Here is a 24,901-nt window from a genome sequence, read left to right on the forward strand (position 1 = left end):
AAGACGGGTCCCTGACACGGAAGCAGTAGTCATTCCAAGGAAAATCAGCATAATACCTCCTCAGGTACCCCCAACTAGCAGAGGCAAAATGCCAGAGGCACCTTCGCTTAGGGGGATCCTAAGGAGGGATTGGAGCGATAGGACAAGATACAGATATGAGATTGTGATCGGAGGAGCTCAACAGAGAAGAGAGGGTGACAGCATAAGCAGAAGGATTAGAAGTCAGGAAAAGGTCAAGAATGTTGTGCGTATCTCCAAGATGGTCAGGAATACGAGTAGGGTGTGGCAGCAATTGCTCTAGGTCGTGGAGGATAGCAAAGTTGTAGGCTAGTTCACTAGGATGGTCAGTGAAGGGAGAGGAAAGCCAAAGCTGGTGGTGAACACTGAAGTCTCCAAGAATGGAGATCTCTGCAAAAGGGAAGAGAGTCAGAATGTGCTCCACTTTGGAAGTTAAGTAGTTAAAGAATTTCTTATAGTCAGAGGAATTAGGTGAGAGGTATACAGCACAGATAAATTTAGTTTGAGAGTGACTCTGTAGTCGTAGCCAGATGGTGGAAAACTTGGATAATTCAAGAGCGTGGGCACGAGAGCAGGTTAAGTCATTGCATACATAAACGCAGCATCCAGCTTTGGATCGAAAATGAAGATAGAGAAAGTAGGAGGGAACAAGAAAGGGGCTACTGTCAGTTGCCTCAGACACCTGAGTTTCAGTGAGGAAAAGAAGATGAGGTTTGGAAGAGGAGAGGTGGTGTTCTACAGATTGAAAATTAGATCTTAGACTGCGAATGTTGCAGAAGTTAATGAAGAAAAAGTTGAGGGGGGTGTCAAGACACTTAGGGTTGTCGACAGAGAGGCAGTCCGACCTGGAGACATTTATGGTCTCCTTCCCAGATGGGGACTCCGAGGGTGGTGTAGGAGTCACCATGATGATTTTAAAATTTTTGAGTGAAGGGTGTGTGTTATTAGGTGCTTGTAGTTTTGTGTGGAAGAAGAGAGTTGTCTTTAGAGGGCAGGCTGTGACTGCCCCCTTGTGTTGTGAGACACAAAGGGAAACGTTCAGTAAGGTCACAGCTGGGTTTAATGATAAGTTCACAGCACCCCCTGAACAGTGCTTTAGACCTCACTGGGAGTAATTATCATTTCGGCAGGTGTCTACTGCCTCCTCCTACTTGATCCTTACTTTAAAGCTCTGTATATAGCAATCAGGTCCCCTCTTTCTCTTCTCTCTTGTAATGATGGAAGCTTCAATCTCCTTAATCTTTCTTCAGAGGTTAAATCTCTCAAACTTAGTACCAATTTGGTTGCAGCTCTTTGGATCCTTTCTATTTTCCTCATTTCCTTTTTATTATGGGGTGACCAAACAATTGTGGTAAATTCCAGTTTTGGTTGAATCACATATTCCATCAACTTTTTCATCATCTCTTCATCCATGTAAGCAAATGCCCCTTTCATCTTTCTTAGTAACTCATAAGTTTTCCCAACTATTTTGTTTACATGTTTTTCTGGTGATAAATTATCACTTATTATAATTCCCCAGTCTTTTCTTCTTTGGTTTTCTTAATTTCCACTTCTCCCATGGTGTAGGAACTTGTCAATGTTCTTTTGCTTTTTCCTAATTCCATCAGCTTGCATTTCTTTGCATTGAATTTCATTTCCCATTTCTTACTCCATTTATATATCTTATTTAGATTTTTCTGTAATATTTCACAATCCATATTGTTTTCCACTCTTTTCAATAGTTTTGCATCGTCTGCAAGCAGACTTATATAACTGTCAACCTCATCCACCATATCGTTGATATACACCAGAAACATTACGGGGGCTAAGAATGTCCCCTGTGGTACTCCACTTGTAACTCTTCACCATTCTGATTTTTCTCCCTTTATTACTGTTCTCATTTCTCTATCCCTCAAGAAGTTTGTAATCCAATTCAGTATGTTTCCTTGCAAACCCCCTATATTTTGAATTTTCCATAGCAGTCTCTGGTGTGGTACCTTATCAAATGCTTTTTATAGGTCTAAATAAACAGTCTGCCCAACCCTCTCTCTCTTGAATTATATCAATTGCTCTACTATAAAAGCTTACTAAATTCATGACACAGGATCTTCCACTTCTGAAACCAAATTGTCTGTCAGTCAATGTATGTGTTTCTTCTAAATATTCCATCCATCTGTTTTTAACTATTCTTTCTGCTATTTTTGCCACCGCACTTGTTAAGGACACTGGTCTGTAATTCAATGGATCTTCTTTATTACCTTCTTTAAAAATGGGCACAGTCTAGAGGAATTCTTTCTTCCTTAAAAGAACATACTATGGTATTGTGTATACCTTCTGCCAGTTGTTCACAACATTCCTTAAGTATCCAGTTGGACACTCCATCTGGTCCTTGAGCCTTACTTACATCCAAATCTTTCATAATCTTCTTAATTTCACTTATGTCCACCTGTATCTCTCTCATCACATTGTCTCTGTTCCATGCTCTTTCTCCTTCAAATTTGCTTTCTTTGGTGAATACTGACCAGAAGCACTTGTTCATTAATTCCTTGTAACCGAGTATTTTCGTATGTAATGTCATCTTTCGTTAATTCATCTGTTGTTTGCCTGTTTTTCATCTTCCCATTCACATATCTGAAGAATAACTTCAGCTCATCTTTGCATTTGTTAACTATGTCTTTCTCATAATTCTTTTCTTCATCTCTCAGGATTCTGATATATTCGTTTCTTGCCTTCTTGAAATCTTCCCATTTCTCACTTCCTCCTTTTTTTCTCCATCTATTCCATGCTGCTTCTTTTTCTTTTCTTGCTGTTATACATCTCATATTAAACCAGTCTTTTTTCTTTTTCACTTCCTTTGTTTTGATCTTCAGTACATATCTATTGACCCCTTCATTATAAATTTTCCTGCATACTGCTTGCCATGAACAGTTGTTTCCATTTAGCCTCTGCAAAATATTCCCTCAACCTGATAAAATCTGCTTTCCTGTAATTATATCTCCCATTCTTGTAAATTTCATTCCTATTTTCTATTGGACCACTGCCTATACTGAATTCAATTAACAGATGGTCACTTTTACCTAGTGGGCACTGATAATTTACTCCTTCAATGATGTCCATTTCCTTTGTAAACACCAAGTCTAGCCTTGATGCCTCTTCATTACCCCCAAATCTTGTATTTTCTCCAATCCACTGGGTCATAGTATTTGTCATTATTAAATTTAGAAGCATATATTCCCATGACTCTTCTCCCCCATCCATGGTCCACTCTTCCCAGCATACTTCCTTGCAATTAAAGTCACCCATAAGTGTTATATTATTACTCTCTGCCAGTATTCTCTCCAAATAATTACTAATATCTCTTAACAATAATTTATAATGCTCTTGTGTCCATGCATTCATCTTTTGGGGGTACATAAACCACTGCAAAATCTCTTCTTCCTTCTCCCTTCCTTTTTCTTTTAATTCTAATTACTTCTGCCATTCCTTCTATTTCAACCTCTTCCACTGTTATACTCTTCTTTGTAAGTAACATGACTCCTCCCTCTTTCTTATTATTTCTATGTTTTATCCACACATTAAAATTACTATTACCAATTCTTATATTTTCTGTTGTCTCATTTAGTTTAACTTCAGTAATACATACCCATGATGTCGGGCTGCTTTATCTTAAAATAATTATTCAATTCTCGCAATGTTGATATTAAACCATTTATATTTGTATATGCCACTGTCCACTATTTATTTTTCCATACATTATTTACATTTTCTATTCTTTTTTTATCAGATACCACTTCCTGAGCCTTTCGTCTTTGACCTTCTAATAGAACTTTTTTTTCTCTTCCTCTGTTCTGTTCTTATTTTTTGCTTTTGCTTCCTTTATTAGATCGTTTACCTTGAGTCTCTCCTCCTCATTCATGTCCCTCTTTATCCAAACTTTCCTGTATTGCTCTGTCTTGTCCAATTTCCACACATTCGATATCACTTCCATGGCTGTTGTTTGTGCCCTAAATTTTACTTTCAGTGATCGCTCTCCTCCTTCTATATACTTCCCCAGTCTATGTATTTCCTCAATTTCACTTGTCCAGTCCTCCCCTTCTCTCTGTATATTTCTTACAACGTCCTCTGCTACCTTTTTTTTGTTCTCTTTCCTTCTTGTATCTTACTGGCTCTGTTTCCTCTTTTAATCTATATATAACAATACATTTCTTTTTGTCCACTGTGTCCCTTACCATCGATTCCTTCTGTTTGATCACTTTCACAATTTCCTTACTTAAATCTGTCTTTTCCTCCTTTTGCGCTTCTATGTTTTATGTCGAGTTATCTTTTTCTTCTTCTTTTTCCTTCCCTCAGATTTGATGTTCACTTTTCATCCCTATCACTTCATTTTCCTGTTTTTTAACAATATAATTGTTTTCCTTCAATTTTGTTTTTAGATCAGTGCATAGTGTTTTCAATTCTTTGTTTTTTCTCTTCCAGGTCATGTTGTTTCTTTTCTAATTTTTTCACTCTTTCATTGAGGTTACTAATCATCCCCTCCATTAAAACCACTTTCCTTCCTTGCATTTTTTCATGTAGTTCATCATCTTCCTCAAATCCTGGGAATGGTGACCCCATTGGCAACATTCCTCTCCCACCTATGGCATTCGCCTTGCTGGAGCTTTTACTCATTTTATTACATCTGTTATTACTTATATTTTCCCTTTCTTTTTTTTATTTCTGGAGACAGGACAACTCTACTTGAGCACAGCTCCTACCTGAGAACACATTCTAGGCTCCTAGTGGTGGCCATGGTCAAACAAAATCTTTCTCTGCTGGAGCTTGAGTCGCTGCTTGTTTACTCGACGACGACTTGTGTGTGTGTGTGTGTGTGTGTGTGTGTGTGTGTGTACTTACCTAGTTGTGGTTTACAGGAGGAGAGTAATCTCGTAGTATCTCATCTCCATATCTATCCAGTTTGGTCTTAAAAGCATGGACAGTTACGGCACTGACAATGTCTTCACTGAGTTCATTCTATTTGTTCACACTTCTATAAGGAAAACTACACTTCTTGATGTCTCTTCTACAGTTACCTTTCTTCAACTTCTTACTGTGTCTCCTTGTACTCTGTGTCTAAATTTATGTGTGTGTGTGTGTGTGTGTGTGTGTGTGTGTGTGTGTGTGTGTGTGTGTGTGTGTGTGTGTGTGTGTGTGTGTGTGTGTGTGTGTGTGTACCTGTATGTGTGCACATGTATACACATACCTTGGATGAGTCTTTATGTCCAGCAATTCTGTTACCACATCTGGCTGCTCCTTGCCTTGTCCTACCAGGAATAGTACTGCCATCACAGCTCTCACTTGGTGCCACAGGAAGGCTTGACCCTCTATAGTGGCCACACACATCTCATAACCATCACTGCCACTATTCCTTTCAATTACAACACCATCTTCACCTCCAACTGTGCCCTCATCATTCTCTTCATCCACCCTTGCCACCTTCACTGCCATGATGCGGCGCTTGAAGTTCACCACACCGTTGGCCACGTCCATCTTACATAGGTTGCGGAAGTCGTGCTCCCCCACCAGGTGCTGGCCAGCTTTATTCATAGCCTGTAAAGAGTGGTGACCTTTGAACTTTGGACAGTCAAAAATCTGAATGTTGCAGAGCTTCAGATTGTATTTTCATTAACTGAAATGAAAAACTAATAGGTTAATGCTGTGATGTTTCTTAATCCAAGCAACCTATCCAAGCAATTTATCCATGAGAGAGAGGTGGCTCACAAAAGGTACTTGAGCCTTCCATCACCCTGAATCTCATGCACTTTACATTTCTGCCCAGAATCATGCTGTCTGTTCTCCAACTACCCAAAAACCCCAAAAACTCCTTAATTAATAGAAAGTGTCAAATTCTCTACCTTGGATGATTCAGGGCTTGTTCCTCCTCTCCTCCACCCTCTGACTATTTCATGCTACCTATTAAAATTCTTTGCAATGATTTTTTCCATGCCCTTGCTGGCCTAAACCCTTGAAAGGCTTATGGACCTGACAGGATCCCTCCTACTGTTCTCTGAAACTGTGCACCTTGCCTAGTCAAACTCTTTTAACTCTATCAACATATACCTTTCCTTTCCGCTGAAAGTTTGCCTACATTCAACCTGTTCCTAAAATGGGTGACCATTCTAATCCCTCAAACTACTGTTCTATTGCTTTAATTTCCTGCCTCACTAAAGTTTTTGAATTTATCCTCAACAGGAAGATTCTTAAACATCTATCACTTCACAACTTTATATCTGATCACCAGTATGAATTCTGTCGAGGCTGCTCTACTGGTGATCTTCTGTCTTTCATTAGAGTCTTGGTCATCCTCTTTTATGGATTTTGGTGAAACTTTTGCTGTTGCCTTAGATATATCAAAAGCTTCTGATAGAGTATGGCACAAAGGTTTGATTTCCAAACTACCCTCCTATGGCTTCTATCCTTCCCTCTGCTTGTGCCTTGTCTAGTCAAACTCTTTCACCTCTGTCTATCAATATCTACCTTTCCTTCTTGCTGGGAGTTTGCCTACATTCAGCAAGATTCTTAAACATCTACCATTTCACAACCTTCTATCTGATTGCCAGTATGGGTTCCATCAAGGCCATTCTACTAGTGATCTGGCTTTCCTTACTGAGTCTTGGTCATCCTCTTTTAGAGATTTTGGTGAAACTTTTGCTGTTGCCTTAGACATATCCAAAGCTTTTGACAGAGTCAAAAGAGTTGATTTCTAAACTACCCTCCTGTAGCTTCTATCCTTCTCTCTGTAACTTTATCTCAAGTTTCCTTTTTGACCATTCTATAGCTGCTGTGGTAGATGGTCACTGTTCTCCTAAATCTATTAACAGTGGTGTTCTTCAGGATTCTGTCCTGTGACCCACTCTCTTCTTATTATTCATCAATGATCTTCTAAACCAAACTTCTTGTCTTATCCACTGCTACGCTGATGATACAACCCTGCACTTTTCCATGTCTTTTTCATAGATGTCCAACTCTTCAGTACGTAAACAGTTCATGCAGGGAAGCTACAGAATTCCTGACTTCTGATCTCTCTAAAATTTCTGATTGGGGCAGAGCAAACTTGGTATTGTTCAGTGCCTCAAAAACTCAATTCCTCCATCTATCAACTCGATGCAACCTTCCAGAAAACTATCCCCTCTTCTTCAGTGACACTCAACCTTCCCCCTCTTTTACAATGAACATCCTTGGTCTGTCCTTTACTTATAATCTAAACTGGAAACCTCACATCTCATCTCTAGCTAAAACAGCTTCTATAAAGTTAGGAGTTCTGAGTCATCTCCACCAGTTTTTCTCATCCCCTCCCCCATTGCTAATTCTGTACTGGGGCCTCATTCATCAGTGTGGAATATGCTTCACATGTATGGGGGGATTCCACTCATAGTGCTCTTCTAGACATGGTGGAATCAAAGGCATTTTGTCTTATCAACTCCTCTTTCTCATCACTGCAATGTCATATCTCTTGCTATATTCTATTGCTATTTTCACACCAACTACTCTTCTGATCTTGCTATCTACATGTCTCCTCTCCTCCCACAGCCTTGCTGCACAAGATTTTCTACTTTCACCCCTATTCTGTCCACCTTTTTAATGGAAGAGTTAACCAGTACACTCAATCATTCATCCCTTTCTCTGGTAAACTCTGGAACTCCCTGCCTGCTTCTGTATTTCTTCCTTCCTATGACTTAAACTCTTTCAAGAGGGAGGTTTGAAGATACTTATCTGTAATTTTATTTTTATATTTGGCATTCACTTAGAGAACTGGCACTCAAGTGACCCTTTCTTTTTTTTCCTCAAAAAAATTTTGTTGCCCTTGTACACTGCGCCTTTTACATAAAAGAATAAATAAAGAAGTAAAGAAATAAATAAAATATAAGAATGAATAATAATAATTACATTATAGGAAAATTCACTACAATATGAAAGATTAAATTTTTTACAGGAAAATAAATGACATGCAACCAGTCCTTTCTATACAGAAATCTTATCTATCTTTGTGTGGAGTATGGCTACCACACATGGGGGCTCCACTCACACAGCTCTTCTAAGCAGGGCAGAATCTAGAAGCTTTTCACTCCCCTTCTTTAACTAATGCACACTCAACCACAATGTTACATCTCTTGCTATCTTCAACTGTTATTTCCATGGTTGGTGTTCCTTTAGACTTGCTAACTACACACTTCCCTTGTCTCCTGTGACCTTGATGCACAGGACCTTCTACTTATGCTCATTCCTACACTGTCCACTAACACAATACAGTGCCCCTGGGTTTCAAGGTATCCAAGTTTTGTGATCTTTGAGTTTCCCACTTAGTCTCAAACTCTTACCATTCTGATTTTTGCACATTATCTCCATAGTTTCACACTTTTCTTGCATAAAGGTCACACATTCCTACCAATGCCATCACAGATGGTAAAATAAATATATGCATGGTATGTATTGTATACATATTTCTGTATACAGTTCACACACTTAGACATACAAATTCTTCATGAAGATAAACCACTTGTCAGCCACAACACTAGTCACACCGGCTTGCATGCAAGAGAGGTGGAGAGGAAGGCCAGCGACAGTGCTGCCGCATTGTGAAAGAACATCCACAACTACACTGCTGCAGTGTTATCTCACACCAGATGTGAGGACAAAATACACACACACACACACACACACACACACACAATAACAGAAATAATAAGAAAACAGCAAAAAGAACATGATAAAGAGATGGCGAAAAAGGTAGTGAAAATCATTAAGGAAAAAGATAACATATTAAGGGATACGGTACAAAAAAAGATGTGCCTGATGGTGTTTGGGGATAAAGAGAAGACCATATCAAATAAAGTTCTAAGAGAAAGAGAAGAATTACAAAGAGCAAAAGAAATCATTGGGAAGATTGTAGAAGGAGATGAAACGGATATACAAATAGAAGTGTACAGGATTGAGAAATATTCAGAAGGGGGGAAACGTCCCATGAAAATAAGACTTAATACCCAAGCGGCAGCCGAATACATCTTGAGAAGAACGAGTTTGTTAAGAAAGATAGAGGGTATGAAGGATATATATATAAGAAGAGAAATGAATGAGGAGGAAAGAAACAAGGTGAAAGAGTTAAAAGAGGAGGCCAAGACAAAAAACGAAGAGAGAACACAGGAACATACAGAAAGGTATATATGGAGAGTGATAGACATGAAAATGAGGAAATGGTGGTTAAAGAATGCGGGGCAAGAAGTAAGACAACAAAGAGAGAACACAAAAGAAACGGGTCCACAATAAATAAAATTAAAGTTATGTATACAAACATAGATGGATTAGTGTCCAGCCTAAGGGAACTAAGAGATCATTTACATGAAAAGAAACCAGAAGTGGCATGCATTACGGAAACAAAACTAACAAGGGAGATTAATGAGGAATTTAAAGAAGAAGGATATAAGACATGGAGAAGAGATAGAAAGAATAAGGGAGGAGGAGGAGTGATGATTCTAGTAAGAAAAAACATCTTGATAGAAACAGTGGAATATGGTGAAGGGAGGTCAGAAACATTGAGTGTGGAGATCAAGATCCAAGGACAAGAAAGCAGAAAAATTATTGTTGCATACATGTCTCCAAAGACCAACACTTGGGGGACTGATGATTATAAGCACATGCAAAGCGAGTTCATAAAAAGTATAGATGACATGCTAAAGATAAGAAACAAGGTGTTACTAGTAGATTTTAATAGCAAGGAGATATACTGGGGGGAGATGGAGGTGACAGAGATTGCCAGTACATGGAGTGAAGAATTTTTACAGACTATGATGGTAAACACGATGCATCAATGGGTGAAAGAAAATACTAGGTACAGAGGGGAAGATGAACCATCACTACTAGACTTGGTTTTTACAAAAAAGCCAGAAAATGAACCAAGTACAGAATACTTGTGTCCAGTGGGAAAAAATGATCATGTGAAGATGGAGATAGAGATCAAAGAAGAAGTGCCAAAATTCAATGAGGAATATAAAAATGAGAGAAAAAATTATGCTAAGGCAGATTTTACAGGGTTAGAGAAATTCTACGGAGAGCTTGATTGGAGTAATTTATAAAGAGGTATGGAGGTGCAGAAAAAATATGAAGTGTTTTTAAGCAAGTTTAGAGAAGGTGTTGAAAGATATGTGCCAAGATATAAGGTAAAAGAAAATAAGAAAGTGTGGTTTAATGCAAAGTGTGCAGAGGCAAAAAAGAAGAAGGAGAGGGCATGGAAAAAAATGAGGAAACAATGGAATGAGATAAATAGAGAAGAATACAGGACAGCTAGAAATGATTATGTTAAAATAAGAAGAGAAGAAGAAAGAAATTTTGAAAGAGATGTAGTTGGAAAGTGTAAAGAAGAACCCAAACTTTTCTATAGATATGTAAATGGAAAAATAAAGCATAGAGATACCATTACAAAGCTGAAGAAAAATGGAGAAATTTATGAAACCACACAAGAGATGGCTGAGATACTGGATAAAAGCTTTAAGTCTGTATTTACAAGAGAAACTGTCTTTGCATCACTGGGAGATGAGGAACAACAGAAAGGAATAGAAAACATACAAGTGGAAAGAAAAGAAATTAAAAGACTACTGGAAGAGCTAGATACTAGGAAGGCGATGGGACCAGACGAAGTAAATGGATGGATATTGAAAGAATGTACAGAGGAATTGGAAGAACCAATATGGGAGATGATTAACAGTTCTTTGAAGGAGGGAAAAGTACCAAAGGAATGGAAGAGAGCAAATATAGTATCGTTATACAAAGGAGGTAATAAAATGGAACCACTGAATTACAGACCAGTCTCACTCACGAGTATTGTAAGTAAACTCTGTGAAATAGTCATTAAAAACAGATGGGTGCAATATCTTGAACAAGAAAATATAATAACAGAAAAACAATTTGGTTTCAGGAAAGAGAGATCTTGTGTAACAAACTTACTGAGCTTTTATACAAGAGTAATAGATAAACTACAAGAGAGAGATGGTTGGGTTGATGCATTCTATTTAGATCTGAAAAAAGCTTTTGATACAGTTCCACATAAAAGTCTCATATGGAAATTGGAACATCGAGGAGGGCTAAAAGGAAAAATACTTAAGTGGATGAAGGATTATCTCCAAGGTAGGGAAATGAGTACAGTAATCAGAGATAATAAATCAAGTTGGTGCGAAGTAACAAGCGGAGTACCACAAGGGTCTGTGTTGGCACCTAAAATGTTTCAGGTCTATATAAATGATATGACGGTGGGTTTAAATAGCTACATTAACATGTTTGCAGATGATGCAAAATTGATGAAAGTAATAAAGAACCAAGAGGATTGTGAGGAACTACAGAGGGATATTGATAGAATTTATGAATGGAGTAAACGATGGAAATTACAATTTAATATAAAGAAGTGCCATGTAATGGAGATGGGAAGAAGTAAAAGGAGACCTTCATGGGAGTATAAGATGGGAGGAATCACAATACCAAAGAGCAAAGAAGAAAAAGACTTGGGAGTAATAATTCAAGACACGCTATCACCAGAAAAACACATCAATGGAATATTTGGCTCTACATATAATTTGCTAGCAAATATCAGGGTGGCATTTAATTACCTAGACAGAGAAATGATGAAGAAAATCATAACACACATGATATGCCCCAAACTGGAATACGCAGCAGTGGTATGGTCTCCACACAAGAAGAAAGATATAAGGAAATTGGAAAGAATGCAAAGAACAGCTACGAAAATGATACCTGAATTGGAAGACCTAAGTTACGAGGAAAGACTGGAAGAAATTGGATTACCAACACTGCAAGAAAGAAGGGAAAGAGGAGACCTGATAACAATGTTCAAATTAATAAATAACATGGAGAAGATAGACAGAGATGACCTAGTTGTAAAAGTGGAGGAAGGAGATAGACGTACAAGGGGACATATGAAGAAATTAAAGAAGAGTCATTGTTTGGGAGATATTAAAAAATACAGCTTTCCGCATCGAACGGTTGAAATATGGAATAACTTAAAAGAAGAAGTGGTTGTGGCAAAGAGTGTGCACATGTTTAAAGAGAGATTGGATAAATTCGGGTATGGAGACAGGACTAATTGAGCTTTGGCTCAGACCCTGTACTATACAACTAGGTAAATACAACTAGGTAAACACACACACACACACACACACACACACACACACACACACACACACACACACACACACACACACACACACACACACACACACACAGTTTTTGATGCAATGGTGCTGCATCACACCAGATGTGAGGACAAAATACACATGCTCCCACAGGTTAAGGTGCTGTGGTGCTGCACCACCTCAGTGCTGCGTCATGCTGAATGTGAGGACAAAAACACACATACTTATATAGTTCTGGGCTATGAAGCTGGAATAAATAAGTGTTTTTTACAGTGCTTTTAATACCCCAAGTTTTGTGATCCTCAAGTTTAGAGCTATGCCTTCAGAAGAAAGCAAGAGTGAAACTCAAGAGGGTACTGCAGTTGACTGGTGCCTACCCTCTTTTATTCCTTTTACAGGTCAGTTCTGAAACTCTTTGTGTGTTTCTGTTTTTCCCCTTTTCTATGGCATAAACTGGGTTAAGAGAACAACTCTGAAGCTAAATTACCTTGTCTTGAAAACTTTTCCTCTTCTTGGGAGCAGTTTATTACCAGGCTTTTTCACCATATTTTTGTTTTGGGTGGCTTCTTATGAGAGAGAGAGAGAGAGAGAGAGAGAGAGAGAGAGAGAGAGAGAGAGAGAGAGAGAGAGAGAGAGAGAGAGAGAGAGAGAGAGAGAGAGAGAGAGAGAGAGAGAGAGAGAGAGAGAGAGAGAGAGAGAGAGAGAGAGCTCAGCTACCCACCCACTCACACACTTCATGAAAATCTCTTCCTCACCAGTAAGTCAAGACTGCCTTGAGGAAAGAAGTACTTGTAGGTGCGCTGGCAGCAGTCAAACCTGGCAGAGAATTCTGGAGGCACAGGGCACCAGGCTAGAATTCTTATCTCCTGTGGAAGGACTGATGAGGGAGTTAGTTATTTGAGATGGTCAAAACATGACAACAAAACCTAATAGAGACTGACATAAACAGACTAAGGAAAAGCCAAAAACAGATCCATGTATTCTTACGCCACACCTATATGTACATATAGAGTACTGCACTGTACAAATGCACCTGCTCTTTAAAAAATACTAAAATGCATCATAAAATGAACACATTACTTTTTTAGACTAATACTTTTAAACTAAAATACATAATTCCTACAGGAGAGATTCTGGCTTATGAAATAATGACTGCCTGAGTCACATGTGAAATGCAAATGACATGCAGCTTATGATAAAGAGACAGAGGGTAAAGTGACAGTAAGAAACTATATCAGTAACGGATGCCAAAACTGGATCCTTCTCTGTCTGTGCTGCTCCTGAGATTCTCTCTGGACTGTGACCTTGCTGATGTGCAACATTATTCCTGTTTGAGATGTGTAAAATGCTGTTTCGTGGAATTTATAACTATTGTTGTAGTTAAATACCCACATCAGAGAATGTGTGTAATTATGTGTTATGTGAATAATATGCTCGTATGTTACTTGCAGGGTTGATGGGTGGGCATAAAGTCACATGATAAACCTTATGAAACCTCAGGGCTAGCTTCTCTTTTGATATAGGATCATTTAATGACTGAGGGTTAGGTAGGGTAATATATATGGAAAAGAGAGTGTTTGCCTTAGCCTTTCAGATGAAAATACAGGGAGTGACTGTAGTGAGCAAGCGTTGGAGTCTGACGTGGGATTATTTTGGTTGTCTTTAACACGAAGACTATTTAGTTAAGGTACAATACATATAAGTCACTTCCATGTTGGATTTAGTTTCACATTTCCCCCATAGTAGAGGGTAGTGTAACATCTGTGTTCTGCTAACTATCACGAGGATGCCTTTGTGGGAGTAGTGACACACCTATAAGGTTGGTGTGAAGATTGTGAGAACCATGGTAGTGTCACAGGTGGTGGCAGCAGTGGGACAGCAGGCTGAACACAGGTGTTGCACTACTCTCTATTATGGGAGAAAGGGGCTAGTGATCATTTGAAAGGAAGCATGCCATTAAAATTCAAAATATTTGCTGCAAAAATTCATGATTATATAAGTGATCACAGCAGTTTAAGGGCTGAGAAAACTAGCATATCAAGTGTCATACAGGTAGCAATGGAAATAACAGCTGCAAATTAAAGAGACCTATAGTCTCTTCAGAGAAAGAATCTCAATGAGAAATCTGTGCTATGTTGGCAGCCCTACTTACCACTCGCCCACAGAGAATCTGGGGTAAACTCAACCTCCCTTGAGAAATACTTATATTTCTTTACTTAGCTCAACAACTACATAAGTTAGGCAAATTTTGTTTACATCCACAGATGAAGTAGTGTTTGTTCAACTATATCATGGTTTTTATAGTAAAAAGCAAAGTAATTATTGAGAGTATAAGTTAAGGAACAAAATTTTATGGTTTATGCACCACTTTACTTATGATTGTTATGTCCAGCTATTGTGAGGTCATGCTTAAAATAAAACATGTCTTCACAGACATTAAATGCTCCTAAATGTGATGATGTTTTCAGATTTTTCACGAAGTTATATAAATTTGAAAATTAAAGATTTCTATGAGTATCTTGTGTGTCTCCTTGCATCTTCCAATATCACATGGGAAGTAGAGCAGGGAGGATGTGGGTGTCTCCTTCCTTCCCTATGCCCATGACCAAGTAGACAAGGAACCTCACATCTCTGCCAAAGAATTAAAAGAGAAGAACCTCCAACTGCAGGCAAACTTGTCTGTGAGGACCATGCAACATCGCCTCTGGGTACAGCCTTGGGTACAAATACCTCACACCTTGTAGAATGGGATTTTGAACAGAAGTGAAAAATTGATTTTTGGTAGTGCTGAGTGGATACCATTTCTTTATGCACAGGACTTGCATCAGGGTATTTGAGATGGAAGTTGGGATCCAGCAAATTGCAACATCTTTTTTTTTTTTTTTTTTTTTTTTTTTTTTATGTAGGAAGGATACTGGCCAAGGGCAACAAAAATCTAATAAAAAAAATGCCCACTGAAATGCCAGTCCCTAAAAGGGTCAAAGCAGTGGTCAAAAATTGGTGGATAAGTGTCTTGAAACCTCCCTCTTGAAGGAATTCAAGTCATAGGAAGGTGGAAATACAGAAGCAGGCAAGGAGTTCCAGAGTTTACCAGAGAAAGGGATGAATGATTGAGAATAATGGTTAACTCTTGCGTTAGAGAGGTGGACAGAATAGGAGTGAGAGAAAGAAGAAAGTCTTGTGCAGCGAGGCCGCGGAAGGAGGGGAGGCATGCAGTTAGCAAGATCAGAAGAGCAGTTAGCATGAAAATAGCGGTAGAAGACAGCAAGAGATGCAACATTGCGGCGGTGAGAGAGAGGCTGAAGACAGTCAGTTAGAGGAGAGGAGTTGATGAGACGAAAAGCTTTTGATTCCACCCTGTCTAGAACAGCAGTATGAGTGGAACCCCCCCAGACATGTGAAGCATACTCCATACATGGACGGATAAGGCCCTTGTACAGAGTTAGCAGCTGGGGGGGTGAGAAAAACTGGCGGAGACGTCTCAGAACACCTAACTTCATAGAAGCCGTTTTAGCTAGAGATGAGATGTGAAGTTTCCAGTTCAGATTATAAGTAAAGGACAGACCGAGGATGTTCAGTGTAGAAGAGGGGGACAGTTGAGTGTCATTGAAGAAGAGGGGATAGTTGTCTGGAAGATTGTGTCGAGTTGATAGATGGAGGAATTGAGTTTTTGAGGCATTGAACAATACCAAGTTTGCTCTGCCCCAATCAGAAATTTTAGAAAGATCAGAAGTCAGGCGTTCTGTGGCTTCCCTGCGTGATATGTTTACCTCCTGAAGGGTTGGACGTCTATGAAAAGACGTGGAAAAGTGCAGGGTGGTATCATCAGCATAGGAGTGGATAGGACAAGAAGTTTGGTTTAGAAGATCATTAATGAATAATAAGAAGAGAGTGGGTGACAGGACAGAACCCTGAGGAACACCACAGTTAATAGATTTAGGAGAAGAACAGTGACCGTCTACCACAGCAGCAATAGAATGGTCAGAAAGGAAACTTGAGATGAAGTTACAGAGAGAAGGATAGAAACCGTAGGAGGGTAGTTTGGAAATCAAAGCTTTGTGCCAGACTCTATCAAAGGCTTTTGATATGTCCATGCATGTAGGTGGCTATCTACAACAAAAACTCACCAAAAAGGAAATCAAAGAAAAGGGCAAAAAACAGAGCAACTGTCTCATTCAACCCTCTCACCTAAACACCTGTGTATCTACCAACTAACCTGATATGGGACGTGGCCTAGTAAGGTAAGGAGGACAGGACATGTAGCACTCACCATCAGAAAATACCATGCAAAGCCAGGTTGGGTCTGAATGAGACGGGGAGGTGGAGAAGGAAACTATGAGTGGATCACAACATTGGCACAATGGCATCCACTCAATGCCACCAAAAACTGATTTTTCACTTCCATTCAAAATCCCATTTTGGTGGCCACTTTGTGGATGCCAATGCTGTTTTCCATGTGGAGGTGGTCTAGGAAGACACCAACTTGGGACACATATATGCCAAACAAGAAGACTGAAGATCCACAGCTGTAATGTAAGTAGCAGCAGGATGTCCCCAAGAGGCAAACACTGAGTAAGACTGACCTCACGGGGAAACCATAAGAACATTCTCCAACAAGACCAAGAAAACCCACACTAATGTCCCACAAGCAAAGGGACCACTGGTTCATAAGTAACAGATAACCAAATCCAGAAAACAAACCAAAAGTTTTGTATAATACGAAAAAGAAACATCAGACCTTTGAGGTCTTAAACAAAAGGATCAGTTAGGCAGGAGGGCCTGAGCCCACCACAACCCAGGGCATATCAGTGGAGAGGTAACGATGGACAACAGTGTTAGCCGAGCTCCACTGGCCTCTTAAGCAAGTAGTCTCCAAGAAATGGAAGCAAAGAAAAAGTAGAAAAGCTGTCACTTTCCAGACATCCTGACATCTTGGGCAATGTCCTGAGTCTCCACGATTGATAACATTGCACAAAACCAGTGCGATGTAGACACTGAACCAGGGGCAGTAAAAGTTGGGCCAGAAAGAGGTGGTCCAAAGGAGAACCAGCAGAAGCTAGAAGATACTGGTGGAGAGAAGAGACAGGGAACAGAGGATGATGAACCCTACCTTGAAACCAAGCTGGAATAATGATGGGGGAGGTGGTGATCTTTCTGTTCATTCTTGGCTAGAAAGGAAGGGACAGGGGCCAACAAAACCTGGATGTCACCAGAAATGAAGACAGCCCAGGCAGGACAATGAGATAAGGCACATAATTGTGAAGCACACAGGCCTCAAGCTAAGGCAACCAAAAAACAAAGTCTTCTGAAAAATCAGATCCAGTGAGGGAAGCTCAGGAAACTGAGGATGAACCAAGGAGCCCAGAACATTAGAGAGGGACCAGAAAGGATGAGATTGGCGGGGAGCAGGATGTTGAAGGAAGAAGCTGTGGAGCATCCAGTCCAGCCAGAGGGACTCAAGTAAAATGCCACAGCCATAACAAAGTGGAGCCTTCAGAGCAGTGATGTAAGGATAATAGCAGCAGAGTGGACTTTCTCATGAAACAAGAAACCAAGAAACTGGAGAACCACATCTGGAGAGAGGTCCTGAATATTTCTATCCCACAGGAAGGACTGGAAGCCTTTCCAGCAGGACTGATACTGCTGAATAGAAGAGTCACAAAGGACCTGAGAAAGATCCAGCACCACTAGATAAGCTCAAAGAAAGAAACTCCATGTGTAAAAGTTGGATGAGATCCTGGAGGACTTCAGGCCTCTCCCTGACAGAGACAAATGGTTGAGGGGCACTGGAGAAGGGCACCAGCACAGGAGTTGGTGGCACCAAGGCTGGACTTCCCAGAGGGGGGCCACCAAAAAAACTCAGCCTTGGAATGTCCACAGTTTGTGGCATATCTGTAGTAACACTCTGGCTGCCTGAAGAGAGAACAGATACAAGAAATTCCACTGGCTCCAATTGACCACGAGGGCATCTAGTCCTCCTGCCTACATCACCATCCAATGGGACATAAACAGAGGGAGCTTGTGGTTGGAGATGGAGGTAAACAGGTCCATCTGAGGACTGCCAAAAAGGTCCACTAAATCTTGGAACATGGTCTCTGTCAACTCCCACTCCACTGATGTCCCTGCCTGACATGACAACGCTTTGGCCCAAACGTTGTCTGAACCTGGAATATACCTGGCGGACAGGCAGAGATTCTGGGATTCAGCTGGGAAAAAGATAATCTGAGATGGAGAGAAGTGGGAGTGAATGAGAAGGGCCTTGCTGAGAGATGCAGTGGACTGCAACTTGGCTGTCCAATTGGAATTTCACACATGTGTCCCTGACCTCAGGAAACTTGCAGAGAAAAAGGAGGGACACTAGGAGCTCCCATGCACTGATGTAAAGTTGGGACTGAAAAGAGGACCACAAGCCCTGAGCTTAAAGATCACTGGAAGACTGGTGGCTCCAGCCTGAATCTAAAGTATCAGCAGTGATGAACTGCAAGGGTTGTGGAGAGATCCAGGGAGCAACTGAGGACAACTGATGAGGTAGAGCCCACCAATGCAGGAGTGGAAGTAGAGATCCGGGAAACTCTCAAACTTAGTTGTGCTGTGGAATGGGAAACCAGTGGTTTCCTTCCAGGGAAAATCTCCTGAACCTCAGGTAACCTGGAGGTACTACATCTGCTGTGAAGTTGAGGGAACCTAAGAGGCTGTCCTATAACTGCCCAGTGAAAGTACGAGACCCCAGTGCCTGGTGAAGCTTCTGGAGCAGATGAACCTGGTTGCATGTAAACAATCCCAGAGTATAGGATCTGATGTCTCAGTGCAAGTGATGGACTGGGAAGGAGTGATGGGACTTGGAGAAGTTGATCAGGAATCCTATTTCCTGGCAGATGCAGAGGGCAATTTCTAAATCTCCATGTGCTCGGGACTCTGAAGGAGCGTGGATCAGCCAGTTGTTGAGGTACATGAGGGTTGACACTCCCCAACTGGTAAGATGTGCAGACACAACCTTGGTGAGCTTCATGAGGACCCTGGGTGTGATGTTGAGACCAAAGGGCACAACCTTGAACTGAAGGACATGGGAGTCAACCTGAACCACTAGGAATTTCCAGAATTGAGGGTGGATGGGCACATGCCAGTATTTTTTATTTTTATTCTATTTTTTTTTGTAGGAAGTACACTGGCCAAGGGCAACAAAAATCTAATAAAAAAAATGCCCACTGAAATGCCAGTCCCATAAAAGGGTCAAAGCAGTGGTCAAAAATTGCTGAATAAGTGTCTTGAAACCTCCCTCTTGAAGGAATTCAAGTCATAGGAAGGTGGAAATACAGAAGCAGGCAGGGAGTTCCAGAGTTTACCAGAGAAAGGGATGAATGATTGAGAATTCTGGTTAACTCTTGTGTTAGAGAGGTGGACAAAATAGGGGTGAGAGAAAGAAGAAAGTCTTGTGCAACGAGGCCATGGGAGGAGGGGAGGCATGCAGTTAGCAAGATCAGAAGAGCAGTTAGCATGAAAATAGCGGTAGAAGACAGCTAGATATGCAACATTGCGGCGGTGAGAGAGAGGCTGAAGACAGTCAGTTAGAGGAGAGGAGTTGATGAGACGAAAAGCTTTTGATTCCACCCTATCTAGAAGAGCAGTATGAGTGGAACCCCCCAGACATGTGAAGTATACTCCATATATGGACGGATAAGGCCCTTGTACAGAGTTAGCAGCTGGGGGGGTGAGAAAAACTGGCGGAGATGTCTCAGAACGCCTAACTTCATAGAAGCTGTTTTAGCTAGAGATGAGATGTGAAGTTTCCAGTTCAGATTATAAGTAAAGGACAGACTGAGGATGTTCAGTGTAGAAGAGGGGGGCAGTTGAGTGTCATTGAAGAAGAGGGGATAGTTGTCTGGAAGGTTGTGTCGAGTTGATAGATGGAGGAATTGAGTTTTTGAGGCATTGAACAATACCAAGTTTGCTCTGCCCCAATCAGAAATTTTAGAAAGATCAGAAGTCAAGCATTCTGTGGCTTCCTTGCGTGATATGTTTACCTCCTGAAGGGTTGGATGTCTATGAAAAGATGTGGAAAAGTGCAGGGTGGTATCATCAGCGTAGGAGTGGATAGGACAAGAAGTTTGGTTTAGAAGATCATTAATGAATAATAAGAAGAGAGTGGGTCACAGGACAGAACCCTGAGGAACACCACTGTTAATAGATTTAGGAGAAGAACACTGACCGTCTACCACAGCAGCAATAGAACGGTCAGAAAGGAAACTTGAGATGAAGTTACAGAGAGAAGGATAGAAACCATAGGAGGGTAGTTTGGAAATCAAAGCTTTGTGCCAGACACTATCAAAAGCTTTTGATATGTCCAAGGCAACAGTAAAAGTTTCACCAAAATCTCTAAAAGAGGATGACCAAGACTCAGTAAGGAAAGCCAGATCACCAGTAGAGCGGCCTTGACGGAACCCGTACTGGCAATCAGATAGAAGGTTGTGAAGTGATAGATGTTTGAGAATCTTCCTGTTGAGGATAGATTCAAAAACTTTAGATAGGTAGGAAATTAAAGCAATGGGACGGTAGTTTGAGGGATTAGAACAGTCACCCTTTTTAGGAACAGGTTGAATGTAGGCAAACTTCCAGCAAGAAGGAAAGGTAGATGTTGACAGACAGAGCTGAAAGAGTTTGACTAGGCAAGGTGCAAGCACGGAGGCACAGTTTCGGAGAACAATAGGAGGGACCCCATTAGGTCCATAAGCCTCCTGAGGGTTTAGGCAAGCGAGGGCATGGAAAACATCATTGCGAAGAATTTTAATACGTGGCATGAAGTAATCAGAGGCTGGAGGAGAGGGAGGAACAAACCCAGAATCGTCCAAGGTAGAGTTTTTAGCAAAGGTTTGAGCAAAGAGTTCAGCTTTAGAAATAGATGTGATAGCAGTGGTGCCATCTCGTTGAAATAGAGGAGGGAAAGTAGAAGAAGCAAAGTTATTGGAGATATTTTTGGCTAGATGCCAGAAATCACGAGGGGAGTTAGATCTTGAAAGGTTTTGACATTTTCTGTTAATGAAGGAGTTTTTGGCTAATTGGAGAACAGACTTGGCATGGTTCCGGGCAGAAATATAAAGTGCATGAGATTCTGGTGATGGAAGGCTTAAGTACCTTTTGTGGGCCACCTCTCTATCATGTATAGCACAAGAACAAGCTGTGTTAAACCAAGGTTTAGAAGGTTTAGGACGAGAAAAAGAGTGAGGAATGTACACCTCCATGCCAGACACTATCACCTCTGTTATGCGCTCAGCACACAAAGACGGGTCTCTGACATGGAAGCAGTAGTCATTCCAAGGAAAATCAGCAAAATACCTCCTCAGGTCCCCCAACTAGCAGAGGCAAAACGCCAGAGGCACCTTCGCTTAGGGGGATCCTGAGGAGGGATTGGAGCGATAGGACAAGATAAAGATATGAGATTGTGATCGGAGGAGCCCAACGGAGAAGAAAGGGTGACAGCATGAGCAGAAGGATTAGAGGTCAGGAACAGGTCAAGAATGTTGGGCGTATCTCCAAGATGGTCAGGAATATGAGTAGGGTGTTGCACCAATTGCTCTAGGTCATGGAGGATAGCAAAGTTGTAGGCTAATTCACCAGGATGGTCAGTGAAGGGAGAGGAAAGCCAAAGCTGGTGGTGAACATTGAAGTCTCCAAGAATGGAGATCTCTGCAAAAGGGAAGAGGGTCAGAATGTGCTCCACTTTGGAAGTTAAGTAGTCAAAGAATTTCTTATAATCAGAGGAGTTAGGTGAGAGGTATACAGCACAGATAAATTTAGTATGAGAGTGACTCTGTAGTCGTAGCCAGATGGTGGAAAACTCGGAAGATTCAAGAGCGTGGGCATGAGAGCAGGTTAAGTCATTACGCACATAAACGCAGCATCCAGCTTTGGATAAAAAATGAGGATAGAGAAAGTAGGAGGGAACAGAAAAGGGGCTACTGTCAGTTGCCTCAGACACCTGAGTTTCAGTGAGGAAAGGAAGATGAGGTTTAGAAGAGGAGAGGTGGTGTTCTACAGATTGAATATTAGATCTTAGACTGCGAATGTTGCAGAAATTAATGAAGAAAAAGTTGAGGGGGGTGTCAAGACACTTAGGGTCGTCGACAGAAAGGCAGTCCGACCTGGGGACATTTATGGTCCTCTCCCCAGATGGGGACTCCGAGGCTGGTGTAGGAGTCGCCATGATGATTTTAAAATTTTTGAGTGAAGGGTGTGTGTGTTATTAGGTGCTTGTAGTTTTGTGTGGAGGAAGAGAGTTGTCTTTAGAGGGCAGGCTGTGACTGCCCCCTTGTGTTGTGAGACACAAAGGGAAACGTTCAGTGAGGTCGCAGCTGGGTTTAATGATAAGTTCACAGAACCCCCTGAACAGTGCTTTAGACCTCACTGGGAGTATGCACTCACCAGGTTGAGGGAGACCATCTATGCGTCTGGAGACAAGGCCAGCTAAACTTGCTGAAGCAAGAGCATCCAGAAGCAAAGAGTCTGGATACTTTGATTTAGCCTGCTCAGGTTGATGACAAACCAAAGCTTGGGAACCACGAAGATGTGGGGACAGGAATGCAGGACTGAATGTCTCTTCCACAACATCCTGCTTCCAGAGCTGTAAGAGAAGATGTTGAACCACCCCTGGAGCAGGATCGAGGACAAATGGGACGGTGAAGGGGAGGATGGTGGCCGGCTACCCACGGCCAAGAGAAGCCCCTGCAGATGACCCTGGCAGCCCAAGACCTTTGAAGCCATGCCGCCTCCCATCCAGAAAGGAGACTGAGCCAGCAGAAGTCAAGAACGCTGGTTTCTGCCAGACCAGAAAAGCTATCAAGTGGGAAGGAGACTGCAACAGTTACCCCCTCACAGTATGAGGGGCAAAATGGCTCCTGGCAGAAACCCAAGGGGGACATGAAGAACCACCACGAGGACACAAAGAGGAGGGAAGATGTCGCTTTGGAGGACAAAAACTCACTGCTCGTTGACACTAATGGAAGCAGGGACTCAGGAGCCAGAACCTTGATGAGCCTGAGAGGAGGAGGCAGAACTGTGGTGCCAGATGTGAACTGTTACCCTGGAAGGTGCACCCTGCAAAAGATCTTAAGGACAACCTGTGTCCAAGAAAGTTGGCAAGAGGGGGTCAGCAGCCAACAAAGACTGTCGAATTTCCCACAGGTCATCTCTGTCTGTAATCACTGAGGCAGAAGCACCTGGGGCAGAAGGAAGATCTGGAAGAATTCAACTTATCCCACAAAGAAATGAGAGGCTGAACCAGTGTCTGCACCCATACCTGCCACCGAGGGCAGCAACAAAAGGTATTGGAGTTGCACAGTTGTAAAAAGTGAAGGCTGAGAGGGAGGAGGTAACTGGGCTAGGAGCACAAACTCAGCAGCTGTCCTAGAAAGTTGAGGAAAGTGAGGGACAGTGGTTGGGGCAGAGAACCACAGGAAAACAAAGAATGACCCTCCAGCAGGGTTGGATATTTCCTGAAGCTGTACTCCTTCCATGGGATCCCAGCAGTCTAAAGCCCAGAAGAGACACTGCCAAGTACAAAAACCATCCTCTGCCAGGGTAACTACACAGTGTGGGGAACTTTCATCCAATCCTCTCCTGCTGAGCTGAAAGAAGAAGCCAGGAACAGTGAAGGAGGGGGGAAGAAGAAGGGATATCACCAGGCGGAGAAGCCGAAACTGGAAGTGGGGCCTGCGTAACCACCTTTGTGACTGTGAGGAGAGCATCTTAGAGAGGTGAGGAAGACTGTCAGCAATGGGAGGGCATGGGCAGAGGTGAAGAGAAGTGGGGCCATTTGCTCTGGTGACAAAAGGAAGGACCAAAGACTTGGCTTAAAGTCTCCAAAAGTACAGGCACGGTCACCACTTGAGGGGGAAGAAGCCCATGTACTTGGAAACAGCAGTGCCAAAGGGTAGAGATGCCAGAGGCAAGACCTTTGCTACAGGAGAGATGGGCAGAGACTCCTGGAGGGAAGTAGGTGAAGAGGCAGGAACAATGACAGAGTGTGGAGGAGAGGGAAACTGGACACCACAGCACCTAGGACAGGAGCCTGTTGATGGCGACTGGTTACAGGGGGAAGCCAATGGGATCCCACCACAAGCATCACTGCTGGGATTGTCAGCCCCATCATCCTCCAAGAACCCCAGAAAGGGTTGAGAGGGATGCCTGGTCAACATGCTACTCAAAGGGGGAACAACAAAGGATTGACAAGAAATGTAAAAGAAAAATTTCACACATCAAACAAGATAAATAAATAATTAAAATAAAATACATCAACACATACTATATTTTCCATTGCATTAGATGCACTTTTCTTAAAAAAAAATCCAAGAATTACCCTGCATCTAATGTAGCTGTAGTACAGATGCCTAGGCCTGTAAGCCTTTTTTTTTTTTTTTTTATGTAGGATGGAAACTGGCCAAGGGTAACAAAAATCCAATAAAAAAAAAATGCCCACTGAAATGCCAGTCCCATAAAAGGGTCAAAGCAGTAGTCAAAAACTGATGAATAAGTGTCTTGAAACCTCCCTCTTGAAGGAATTCAAGTCACAGGAAGGTGGAAATACAGAAGCAGGCAGGGAGTTCCAGAGTTTACCAGAGAAAGGGATGAATGATTGAGAATACTGGTTAACTCTTGCGTTAGAGAGGTGGACAGAATAGGGGTGAGAGAAAGAAGAGAGTCTTGTGCAGTGAGGCCATGGGAGGAGGGGAGGCATGCAGTTA

General features: G+C 41.6%; 1 protein-coding gene across 2 annotated transcripts in view; it reads right to left on the minus strand.

The window, feature by feature from the left end:
* Nucleotides 1-24,901, minus strand: part of LOC135113195 (tRNA pseudouridine(38/39) synthase-like) — a 185,726-nt gene that overhangs the window by 26,398 nt on the left and 134,427 nt on the right. For both annotated transcript variants that reach the window (XM_064028324.1, XM_064028326.1), the window contains 2 exons: nucleotides 12,923-13,044; nucleotides 5,237-5,583 (listed from right to left, as the gene is read on the minus strand). In XM_064028324.1, coding sequence (XP_063884394.1) covers nucleotides 5,237-5,583; nucleotides 12,923-13,044 — 469 coding nt within the window. The remainder of the gene's footprint in view (nucleotides 1-5,236; nucleotides 5,584-12,922; nucleotides 13,045-24,901) is intronic.

Source organism: Scylla paramamosain, chromosome 25 (assembly GCF_035594125.1).
Source record: "Scylla paramamosain isolate STU-SP2022 chromosome 25, ASM3559412v1, whole genome shotgun sequence".
Taxonomy (NCBI): Eukaryota; Metazoa; Arthropoda; class Malacostraca; order Decapoda; family Portunidae; genus Scylla; species Scylla paramamosain.